The 12934-nt window shown below is 40.1% G+C and overlaps 1 protein-coding gene across 3 annotated transcripts in view; it reads right to left on the bottom strand.

Annotated features, from left to right (window-relative positions):
• Positions 1-9556: 9556 nt before the first annotated feature.
• The window catches only part of MARK1 (microtubule affinity regulating kinase 1), an 81228-nt gene continuing 77850 nt past the window's right edge, over positions 9557-12934 (bottom strand). For all 3 annotated transcript variants that reach the window (XM_066380393.1, XM_066380403.1, XM_066380413.1), the window contains one exon: positions 9557-11694. In XM_066380393.1, the coding sequence (XP_066236490.1) occupies positions 11340-11694 (355 nt within the window). In that variant the 3' untranslated portion in view covers positions 9557-11339. The remainder of the gene's footprint in view (positions 11695-12934) is intronic.

The raw sequence follows: 12934 nt of genomic DNA, 5'->3' as shown, positions 1-12934 counted from the left end.
AGGAGCCATCCCCAGCTCCCGGGCCATCTCTGCTCCAATGGAGCCTTGGCTGTGGGAGGGGAAGAGAGAGACAGAGAGGAAGGAGAGGGGGAGGGGTGGAGAAGCAAATGGTCGCTTCTCCTATGTGCCCTGGCCGGGAATCGAACCCGGGTCCCACGCACGCCAGGCCGACGCTCTACCGCTGAGCCAACCGGCTAGGGCCAAGGCTATCATTTAAAATTGAAGAAGAAATAAAAAGTTTCCCAGACAAAAAAAAAACACTCAAGGAATTCATTACAACCAAACCAATGCTGCAGAAAATGTTAAGGGGCATGGTGTAAACAGATCAAAGTGGGAAAAGAATATAGCAAAAGAGGAATACAGCTTTAAAGAATAAAATGGCAATAAACAACTACATGTCAATAATAACCTTAAATGTAAATGGATTAAATGATCCAATCAAAAGGCATAGGGTAGCTGCATGGATAAGAAAACAGGACCCATACATATGCTGTCTACAAGAGACACACCTTAAAACAAAAGATGCACATAGGTTGAAGGTAAAAGGATGGAAAAAACATTTCATGCAAATGGAATGAAAAAAAAGCTGGGGTAGCAATACTTAAATCAGACAAAATGGACTTTAAAACAAAGAATATAGTAAGAGATAAAGAAGGCCACTACATAATGATAAAGGGAGCAATCCAACAGGAAGATATAACTATTATAAATATCTACACACCTAATATAGGAGCACCTAAATATATAAAGCAGACTTTGATGGATATAAAGAGCGAGATCAACAGCAATATTATAATAGTAGGGGATTTTAATACCCCACTAACATCACTAGATAGATCCTCAAGAAAGAAAATTAACAAAGAAACAGCAGACTTAAAGGACACACTAGATCAACTTGATTTAATAAATATCTACAGAACCTTTCACCCTAAAGCAGCAGAATATACATTCTTTTCAAGTGCTCATGGTACATTCTCTAGGATAGACCACATGTTAGGGCACAAAAATGGTCTCAACAAATTTAACAAGATTGAAAACATATCAAACACTTTCTCTGATCATAATGGCATGAAACTAGAAATCAACCACAACTGAAAAGCTCAAAAATTCTCAAACACATGGAAACTAAATAGCAGGTTGTTAAATAATGAATGGATTAAGAATGAGATCAAAGAAGAAATAAAAAAATTCCTAGAAATGAATGATAACGAGCATACAACAACTCAAAATTTATGGGACACAGCAAAAGCAGTACTGAGAGGGAAGCTCATAGCACTACAGGCACACTTTAAGAAGCTAGAAAAAGCTCAAATAAACAACCTAATCCCACATCTAAAAGAATTAGAAAAAGAACAACAAGTAAAGCCTAAATGTAGTAGAAGGAAGAAAATAATAAAGATCAGAACAGAAATAAATGACATAGAGACTAAAGAAACAATACAGAGGATCAATGAAACTAGGAGCTGGTTTTTTGAAAACGGAAACAAGATTGATGAACCTTTAACTAGACTCACCAAGAAAAAGAGAGAGAGGACTCGAATAAATAAAATTAGAAATGAGAGGGGAGAAATAACAACTGACACAACAGAAATACAAAGGATTGTAAGAAAATACTATGAAGAACTGTATGCCAAAAAGCTAGACAACCTAGGCCCTGGCCGGTTGGCTCAGCGGTAGAGCATCGGCCTGGTATGCGGGGGACCCGGGTTCGATTCCCGGCCAGGGCACATAGGAGAGGCGCCCATTTGCTTCTCCACCCCCACCCCCTCCTTCCTCTCTGTCTCTCTCTTCCCCTCCCGCAGCCAAGGCTCCATTGGAGCAAAGATGGCCCGGGCACTGGGGATGGCTCCTTGGCCTCTGCCCCAGGCGCTAGAGTGGCTCTGGTCTCGACAGAGCGACCCCCCGGAGGGGCCGAGCATTGCCCCCTGGTGGGCAGAGCGTCGCCCCTGGTGGGCGTGCCAGGTGGATCCCGGTCGGGCGCATGCGGGAGTCTGTCTGACTGTCTCTCCCTGTTTCCAGCTTCAGAAAAAAAAAACCAAACAAACTAGACAACCTAGATGAAATGGACAAATTCCTTGAAACATACAATCTTTCAAAAATCAGTCTGCAAGAATCAGAAACCCTAAACAGACTGATTACACCAAATGAGATCAAAACAGTTATCAAAAAACTCCCAACAAAGAAAAGTCCGGGGCCCGATGGCTTCACAAGTGAATTCTATCAACTATTCAAAGAAGAACTAACTCCTATCCTTCTCAAGCTATTTCAAAAAATTCAAGAGGAAGGAAGACTTCCAAGCTCCTTTTATGAGGCAAGCATAATTCTGATTCCAAAACCAGGCAAAGACAACACAAAGAAAGAAAATTATAGGCCAATATCTCTGATGAATATAGATGCTAAAATCCTCAACAAAATATTGGCAAACCGGATCCAACAATATATGGAAAAAATCATACACCATGATCAAGTGGGATTTATTCTTGGGAGGCAAGGCTGGTACAATATTCGCAAATCTATCAATGTGATTCATCACATAAACAAAAGAAAGGAGAAAAACCACATGATAATTTCAATAGATGCAGAAAAAGCATTTGATAAAATCCAGCACCCATTCATGATCAAAACTCTCAGCAAAGTGGGAATACAGGGAACATACTTCAACATAATAAATGCCATCTATGACAAACCCGCAGCCAACATCATACTCAATGGGCAAAAATTAAAAGCAATACCCTTAAGATCAGGAACAAGGCAGGGGTGCCCCCTTTTACCACTCTTATTCAACATAGTCCTGGAAGTCCTAGCCACAGCAATCAGACAAGAAGAAGAAATAAAAGGCATTCAAGTTGGAAAAGAAGAAGTAAAACTATCATTATTTGCAGATGATATGATATTGTATATAGAAAATCCTAAAGTCTCAGTCAAAAAACTACTGGAGCCCTGGCCGGTTGGCTCAGCGGTAGAGCGTCGGCCTAGCGTGCGGAGGACCCGGGTTCGATTCCCGGCCAGGGCACACAGGAGAAGCGCCCATTTACTTCTCCACCCCTCCGCCGCGCTTTCCTCTCTGTCTCTCTCTTCCCCTCCCGCAGCCAAGGCTCCATTGGAGCAAAGATGGCCCGGGCGCTGGGGATGGCTCCTTGGCCTCTGCCCCAGGCGCTAGAGTGGCTCTGGTCGCAACATGGCGACGCCCAGGATGGGCAGAGCATCGCCCCCTGGTGGGCAGAGCGTTGCCCCATGGTGGGCGTGCCGGGTGGATCCCGGTCGGGCGCATGCGGGAGTCTGTCTGACTGTCTCTCCCTGTTTCCAGCTTCAGAATAAATGGAAAAAAAAAAAAAGAACAAAAAACTACTGGACCTGATAAATGAATTCAGCAAGGTTGCAGGATATAAAATTAATACTCAGAAATCAGAGGCATTTTTATACACCAACAATGAACAGTCAGAAAGAGAAATTAAGGAAACAATCTCCTCACTATTACAACCAAAAAAATAAAGTACCTAGGAGTACATTTAACCAAGGAGACTAAAGACTTGTACTTGGAAAATTATAAAACATTGATAAAAGAAATCAAGGAAGATACAAACAAGTGGAAGCATACACCATGCTCATGGTTAGGAAGAATAAACATCATTAAAATGTCTATATTACCCAAAGTAATTTATAAATTCAATGCAATACCAATTAAAATACCAACGACATACTTTAAAGATATAGATCACATATTCCAAAAATTTATATGGAACCAGAAGAGAACATGAACAGCCTCAGCAATCTTATAAAAGAAGAATAAAGTGGGAGGTATCACACTTCCTGATATCAAGCTATATTACAAGGCCATTGTACTCAAAACAGCCTGGTACTGGCATAAGAACAGGCACATAGATCAATGGAACAGAACAGAGAACCCAGAAATAAACCCATAGCTCTATGGACAACTGATATTTGACAAAGGAGGTAAGGAAATACAATGGAGTAAAGACAGCCTCTTCAACAAATGGTGTTGGGAAAACTGGACAGCAACCTGCAAAAAAATGAAACTAGACCACCAACTTACACCATTCACAAAAATAAACTCAAAATGGATAAAAGACTTAAATGTAAGGCATGACACCATAATCATCTTAGAAGAAAACATAGGCAGTAAGCTCTCTGACATCTCTCGCAGCGATATATTTGCTGATTTATCTCCACGGGTAAGGGAAATAAATGACAGGATAAACAAATGGGACTATATCAAACTAAAAAGCTTCTGCACAGCTAAAGATAATAAGAACAGAATAAAAAGACAAACTACACAATGGGAGAATATATTTGACAACACGTCTGATAAGGGGTTAATAACCAAAATTTATAAATAACTTGTAAAACTCAATACCAGGAAGACAAACGATCCAATCAAAAAATGGGCAAAAGAAATGAATAGACACTTCTCCCAAGAGGACATACAGATGGCCAATAGGCATATGAAAAAATGCTCAACATCACTAATCATTAGAGAAATGCAAATTAAAACCACAATGAGATATCACCTCACACCAGCCAGAATGGCGCTCATCAACAAAACAACACAGAATAAGTGCTGGCGAGAAATGTGGAGAAAAGGGAACCCTCCTGCACTACTGGTGGGAATGCAGACTGGTGTAGCCTCTGTGGAAAACAGTATGGAGATTCCTCAAAAAACTGAAAATCAAACTGCCTTTTGACCCAGCCATCCCACTTTTAGGAATATACCCCAAGGACACCATAGAACGGTTCCAGAAGGAAAAATGCACCCCATGTTTATAGCACCATTTTCACAATAGCGAAGATCTGGAAACAGTTCAAGTGTCCATCAGAAGACGAATGGATTAAAAAGCTTTGGTACATATATACTATGGAATACTACTAAGCCATAAGAAATGATGACATCGGATCATTTACAATAACATGGATGGACCTTGATAACATTATACGGAGTGAAATAAGTAAATCAGAAAAAAACTAAGAACTATATGAACCCATGCATAGATGGGACATAAAAATGAGACTCAGAGACATGGACAAGAATGTGATGGTAACAGGGAGTGGGGTGGACGGGTGGGGAGGGGGCGAGGAAGGAGAGGTAGGGAGTGGGGGGAGGGTAGGGGCACAAAGAAAACCAGATTGAAGGTGACGGAGGACAATTTGACTTTGAGTGAGGGGTATGCAGCATAATCAAAGGTCAAAATAATCTGGAGATGTTTTCTCGGAACATATGTACCCTGATTTATCAATGTCACTGCATTAAAATTAATAAAAATAAGATTTAAAAAAAAGTTTACAAGGCATGGTGTGGCCCTTCTGTGCTGTTGGCTGGAACTCTATGGTACTCAGTCTGGTAGTAGGACTGTCTCACGCTGACCAGAATCGATGAGTGACAAATGCATTACTACTGACATGCATCTTGAGAGACCAAACTTTCTAATATTGGGTTCACAAAGAGGAGGGTAAAGGGGGTTGTTGGAGATAAAAATGGTGCAAAGCACAGCAAGCTGGGATTCCAGAAATGAGGATGAAAAACCTTGCTGGGCCAGGCTGTGGACTAGATCACTTACAACATCTTTGAGCAGCTTCCTCAGCAGTGAAACGAGGGTCTGAATGACATGGTTTCTCGGGCCACTTCTCTCCCTGGTATTCTGAGAAGATCAAGTGTAGACTTTTAAACACGTGAACCAACTCCTCAGTCTGGATTCATTTCTTTTCAGGTTAAGTAAAACCTTTTCACACATGGGATCATATTTTAAAGGAAAGAAAACATTACTGCTTAAGTTTGAGAACTCACTCTGCACTGAGCCTCTGAAGTACAGGGCTTGGATCAGTCCATCCTCTCCAGCCCTTTATAAACAACTGAGAAAAAAAAAATTATCAGCTGTAGGCCTAGGTGAAGGCCATTTAATTTTCAAATAATAGTAACAGTAGTAAGAATGCATTTTTCCTTTGATGGGGGAAATAGCTGCAGGAAAGGCAAAGGGAAAGTGGAAAAAGGAACTGTCATTTTAGGGAGGATGGAAGTAACAGTGATGCTGGAGGTCCCTAACTGCCATCGGGGAAGATTCCCAGCATCAAGTTTTCTAGAACTTCCAGGTATTCTTTCTGCAAATCAGTTCACTCTATAAAGAGAGAAAAAAGGGAGACATTGTAGTGCAAAGTCACTCAAAAGTATAAATTGGGAATGACCTATCTTAAAAGAACATCAGAAGAGGTTCACTCCATCAAGCCACAAGGTACTGAATTATATATACTGGTTTTAGAAAACAGCAGTATTTCTTTCTTTCTTTTTTTTTTTGTTTGTTTGTATTTTTCTGAAGTTGGAAACAGGGAGGCAGTCAGACTCCCGCATGCGCCCGACAGGGATCCACCCGGCATGCCCACCAGGGGGCGCTGCTCTGCCCATCTGGGGCGCTGCTCTGTTGCATCCAGAGCCATTCTAGCACCTGAGGCAGAGGCCATAGAGCCATCCTCAGCGCCCAGGCCACCTTTGTTCCAATGGAGCCTTGGCTGCGGGAAGGGAAGAGAGAGACATAGAGGAAGGAGAGGGGGAGGGGTGGAGAAGCAGATGGGTGCTTCTCCTGTGTGCCCTGGCCGGGAATCGAACCTGGGACTCCTGCACGCCAGGCTGATGCTCTACCACTGAGCCAACCGGCCAGGGCCAACAACAGTATTTCTTAAGAGCACATGTCTACCTAGGGTGAGGGCATGACTCCTAGGAGCTGGCATTCTTCCTGCCCTTTGTTGCTGTGGATATTTTTTTTCTCTCTTAATTGTTGGAAAGTAAACATAAAATTAACCATCTTAACTATTTGTAAGTGTTCAGGGCTGTTGAGTACTTTCACATTACTGTGTAACCAATCTGCAGAAATCTTTTCATCTTACAAATCTGCAACTCTTACAAGCATTAAACACTAACTATCCCTCCCCCACCCCAAAGCACCTGGCATCCACCATTCCACTGTCTGGCTCATGAACCTGGCTATTAGCCACCTCATATAAGTGGGATCATACAGTATTTTTCTTTTTGTAGCTGACTGCTCTTAGGATCATATCCTTCGAGGTTCATTGTGCTGTATTATGTGTCAGAATTTCCTTCCTGTTTAAGGCCGAATCATCTCCCATTGTTTACCTATTCCTCTTTGTTTATCCATTCATCCATCAACGGACACTTGGGTTGCTTCCACCTTTGGCCTATTGTGAACACCAGTGTACAAGTATCCATTTGAGTCCGTTTTCAGTTCTTTTGAGCCCTATTACCAGACAGTGAGTCCTGTCTGGTAATAAATGGAACTAATAACAATTTCAATGTGTCAAAAAGTTTATAAGAAATGGTATGGCCTAGGAGTGGAATTCCTGGATCACATCGTAATTCTATTTTTCTTTTTCTTTTTTTTAGCTTTATTAGGTATGAGAAATACAACAAATTTTAAGTGTATGATGTGATGACTTTCTATATGTACAAGTCATGAAAGGATTCTTACCATTGAGTTAAATAACATAACACATACACCACTTCATGTGGTGTACTTTCATTTTTGGTGAGAACACTTGAGATCTACTATCTCAGCAAATTCAATCACACAATACAATATTATCAAACTCTAAGTCACTGTGCTGTATATTAGAGCCTCAGACATTATTCATCTTATACAGAAGTTTGTACCCTTTTACCAAGCTCTCCCCATTTTCCCCACCTCCCAGCCCCTGGCCACCACTGTTTTATTCTGTTTCTACAATTTTGACTTTTTCTTTTTTTCAAATTTCACACAGAAGCAATACCATGCAGTCTGTCTTTCTGCCTGGCTTATTTCACTTAGCGTTATGTCCTCCAGATTCATTTATGTTGTCAGGCTCAGTGATATTTCATTGTATGTATACATACCACCAAAACACTTTCTTCATTCGTTCGTTCGTTCATTCATTCATTCATTGTTGGACACTTAGGTTATTTCCATATTTTGGCTATTGTGAATAATGCTGCAGTGTAGAGCTGTCTTCGAGATAATGATTTTGTTTCCTCTGGAAATATATCCAGAACTGGCATTGCTGGATCATATAGTAGTCCTTATTTGTAATTTCTTGAGGAAGCTCCATATTGCTTTCTATAGTGGCTTCACTAATTTACATTCCCCCCAACAGAGTACACAAGGGCTGCCTTTCTCCACCTTCTCACTAGCATTCTTTCCGGTGGCAGTCATTATCTACTTCTTAAATTTTATCCATTGTATCCACCCTTTACATCCCTCAAAAGGCCTTTCTCACGTTCACACAAAATTCAACCTTTAGAACCTGTTGTTGGTGCTTGCTGGAACACTTTCATTGTTTCCTATTTGGCAGGGTTTTTTTGTTGTAAATGTTTACACTTGGTCTTCCCAAATGGACCAAAATCTTGGAGAAGAGGGATCATCTTTTGACAATTCCTTTGTATTTCTTAGTACATACCAATAGATATTTTAAAAATTAAGTCCGAGATCATTTTGATCAACTTACACATGCTGATAGAATCACTTTATTTACAGTGAACTTGGGCCTCATTCATCATGTTTAATTTTGTTGCCCACACGGCAAAATGGTATTGTGGGTGAAATCACTTCATAAGGCTCTTAGGGTTTTAAATCAAATTCTACCTTAGAGAATATTATTGAGTCAATGTTCTGGAACATATTTCCTATTATTTACCAAATTTTAATTTCTCAAATTAATACTGTGCCCCGGTCTCTAATAATTAATTCAATATTTAAACAGAGACCAAGGATATCCTGATATCCCATAGCCATGAACATAAACTGCTATTTATGTACACAAACATATTATTAATTTCCTTTAAATTTGCAAGAAAAGTTATGTTGTGCCTGACCAGGTGGTGGCACAGTGGATAGAGCGTCGGACTGGGCTGCGGAAGGACCCAGGTTCGAGACCCCGAAGTCGCCAGCTTGAGCGCGGGCTCATCTGGCTTGAGCAAAGAGCTTGCCAGCTTGGACCCAAGGTCGCTGGCTCCAGCAGGGGGTTACTCGGTCTGCTGAAGGCCCGCGGTCAAGGCACATGTGAGAAAGCAATCAATGAACAACTAAGAAGTCACAACGCGCAACGAGAAACTGATGATTGATGCTTCTCATCTCTCTCCGTTCCTGTCTGTCTGTCCCTGTCTATCTCTGCCTCTGTAAAAAAAAAAAAAAAAAAAAAAAAAAAAAGTTATGTTGTTATGAAGATATAAAACCAGAGATCTAAAGTGAATATCAAGATTTCATTTTTGGTTCCTTAAAAATATGAAAGTAAATGTCTTTACCACAAATACAGAAGAGTTGATCAGAGAGAGAGAATGTAAAAAAACACCAGTTTCTACCTTATAAAAGACATGAGGTCTGTTTTTATAAAACCAGTTCAACAAGAGGAGCTCCTATAAATAAAAAGATTTAAAATTTCTTACCATAATGGCACCCTGGAAAACCTACATCACTTCACCCCTGCCCACTACATTTAGAACACATGAGATCAACTCCCCACACAGAACACTTCTGGACTAGAAAACAGGGAATTCACATTCCGATAAAGAGCAAAAGACAAGTGCTTTATTATGAGAACGGTTCAAGTAAAATTTCTGAGTGCACCAGTGAAAGTGAAGAGATTTGCATCAATCTTTTTTGTATGAACACTAGGTTAAAAAGGGACTACACAGTTGTTATTGTTGTTGTTTTTTTTCCCCAAACACCACCCTTTGCTAAGGCAAAAAATACACTTCATTTTAGAACAGAATGGATACAGAAGAGAGCTATATCACAGTATGGGATAGAGAACATGAAATTCACCCTCATCTGGGGCACGTGGGTGGCGCGGCCCCTACACGAGAGCACTCTAATGTAGGCTGGGATTACAATATTTATCACAGCTTTATGCTTCTCTGAACTGATAAAATCTGAATACACTTTCTATTTCTCAGGAGTGTGAGGGTGAGGCCCTTGTTGTAGATATTCCGTAATATCTAATTACAACATTAAATAACATTGCACAGTCAACCTCGAAGGCTAATTCAGTATAAAATAACAAGTATTAAAAGGTACCCAGACTAGTGGTTAGACATTGCAGAGATCACTAATTATGAAAGAAAAGAAGGTAAAGGCCCAATTACAGAGCTGCATGTTAAGAGGCATAACGATGTGCAGTAAATACAAGAGATCTGGCAAAAATATTAAAACAGAACAGGTTACATTGAAACCAACTGAACAACCACAGAAGCTTAAATCAATGATACACTGTTATAAATAGCATGTGTTGTCCAAAAGTCTCATAAATACTTACAGATACTACTACTGTGTCGGGGTGGATGAAAGGAATGCGAGGGAATGAGGCATGTTCCCAATGCTAGTTCATTCCTGAGGTGGCATTATTTAACTGTAAAGATGAGTTTGTGCTATGAGAACAGTTCCAATATTATAATGTCCCCACATCAGCATGGCCGGATCAGGAAGGCAGCAAACCTAAGTTGACAGTTTACATTATAATAGCCAGATAGAGTAGTGATTCTTTTTTATTTTGCTGCTGCAGTTGGCAATGGGGCAGAAAACTGGTTCAAGTTCAAGAGGAATTTGATGTAGGTTTCACTTCCCCTGTCCCCTAACCCCCTACCCTGGGTACTTCTTAATTAGCTCAAGGCAAAGCTATAATTTATATTCACGTACTTTATTTTAAAAACTCTTAAGTGCAGACACTGTAAACATTTTGTATCTTCTCAACTAAACCTTGTCTGGTAACAAGGATAAGAGCAAAGATAAGCAGGAATAACTGTATAATAAAGCCGACCTATTTATCAGCTTCTAGTTTAAATTTAAATACGATTTGAAAATAATTCTTCAAAGCCCATGCTACAATTGCCAATACTATTTCTGTGCACTTTTAATTCTGGACACAATTTTTGAAATTGCATGATGGAGGTAAGAATTTTAAAAAACCCACCAGGATGTAAATAACAGGGAAGAATATTTTCAACTCAAAGCATCAAACATAACATTTATGTGCAGAAATCTAGACAACTATACAAGTTTTTAAGCAATCATCTGTTTTATTATACAACTCTATGAACAGAAAATGAACAGAAATACACAATATACTTACCTGTACATGTGAACCTACTTTTTTTTTTAGCTACAGATATTTATTATAGTTCATACTGACTTTAATTTTACAGTTCATAACTATGTATAACCTTATTGAACTAAGGGCAAATTCTACATGGAGTGATTTCACAGGCCAATGACATTAGGCGTGACCAAGTACATTCAAAAACTGTACCTCATATGGACGTGTCTTCCCTGATCCTGCAAATGTGAGCTCCTTTACAGTTTGAGCTCATTTGCTATTTTAGATGCAATGTTCTTAAAGGCAATAGATGTTCCAGATATTCGCTTGAAGCGAACCCCGTTCAGTGACAGCCGGGGCAATTTGCAGACTTCCATCTCCCACTGCACGAGGCTATCCTGTCTGGCATCTCCGTGGACACAGAAGAGCAAAAACCTCTCTTTTTGTTCATAATCACAGTTGTTAGCATCTAACACTTTCCGGATTTCCCTCATCATGTCATTGGGGTCCATCGAACTAGTGGTCTTCATACTCCAGGTGAACCGCAAAGAACGTGGCTTGGAGTCTTTACCCTCTTCCTTGTCCCTTTCTTTGGGTTCCCCGGATGTGCTTCTGGAAAAACAGGGCAGAGGGAAAAATGTAAACAGAAATCCCATTCAGCAAAGGAATCCAGACACACATGAACTCTCAGTAGTCACGATTCAACACTTACTAAAACGACCTAATTTGCAGACTACCTTCAGGCAGAGACAAAGGTTGACGATGTCACTGTGCTGTTCCAAAAACAGAACCCAGGACACCATCTGTTTTGACTTTTATTAGTATCTTTGATCTAAAATAGTGTATTTCCTTAAACACCTTTGTTTGTGGGAGATGAGTTTTGCAGCCGGAAGTGAAGAACTTGATACTTTTACAGATCCTCCCATACTTTTCTGTTTAAGTTTGCAAAAGCAGAGTCTCCATTTTCTGCACATTTGTACCAAAAAAGAAGCCCACTAGCATTCTGCTTGTAAATACACAATTTTGAAATATATAGAAAAATTTCCCTTCTCTGATTCTTTTATTGCATAGGAGAAAGACTGGCAACAGATAGAGTAATGGCTGCAGAGGGATTTACATCTGATAACGTTGAAAAGACCGTTGTATTGCAATGAGGCAAAGACATCAGGTCCTGCCACACAAGTGTGTAGACATGGGTTCCTTTAATGGTGTCAATGTTTTGCTGAAGACATCATTAAAACAGTCTACAAGGGTCTGCATGACCTACATACACCCCAATACCTAAGGCCAACCCCTCACTGCCTGTGACTGTGCTCACTCCCATGGACACACTGGCCTCCATACTATTCCTTGAACCGACAGGGTCTGGTCTGTGAGTTCTATAGAAACCTACAGGAACCCACAGACTGGTTCTTCTGCCACAGTGGATGACTCACATACATTTCTTAAAGGCATCAACCTTACTGACTTTTCCTGACTGTAGACATCCCATAAACAATACAGAACCAGAGAACCTAGCTTACATAATCACAGAAAGGTAAAAAGGATAGATTTTTATGCTTCAGAAGACCTTGCAATTAAATTGAACAGGCAATTAATTATCTAAACATGGATGTTGTCATTTTAACTTGTTAGTCCATCTCACATAAATGAGATTTAGAGAAACGATAGCCTCAGGAAGTTTATAATCTGCTCTATACATATTTTAAACATTTTATGGCAATATTATCCTATAATGTATATTCACATATACATTTTCATATGACTTTTCATGGAGTTGTGTCTATTTATGTGTTCGCCTTCATTGCTAGGTGTCTGAGCCCCCAAAGCTCTACACACTATGCAAGCTTGA

Source organism: Saccopteryx leptura, chromosome 1 (assembly GCF_036850995.1).
Source record: "Saccopteryx leptura isolate mSacLep1 chromosome 1, mSacLep1_pri_phased_curated, whole genome shotgun sequence".
Lineage (NCBI taxonomy): Eukaryota > Metazoa > Chordata > Mammalia > Chiroptera > Emballonuridae > Saccopteryx > Saccopteryx leptura.
This window is presented reverse-complemented; position numbering and strand designations above follow the sequence as displayed.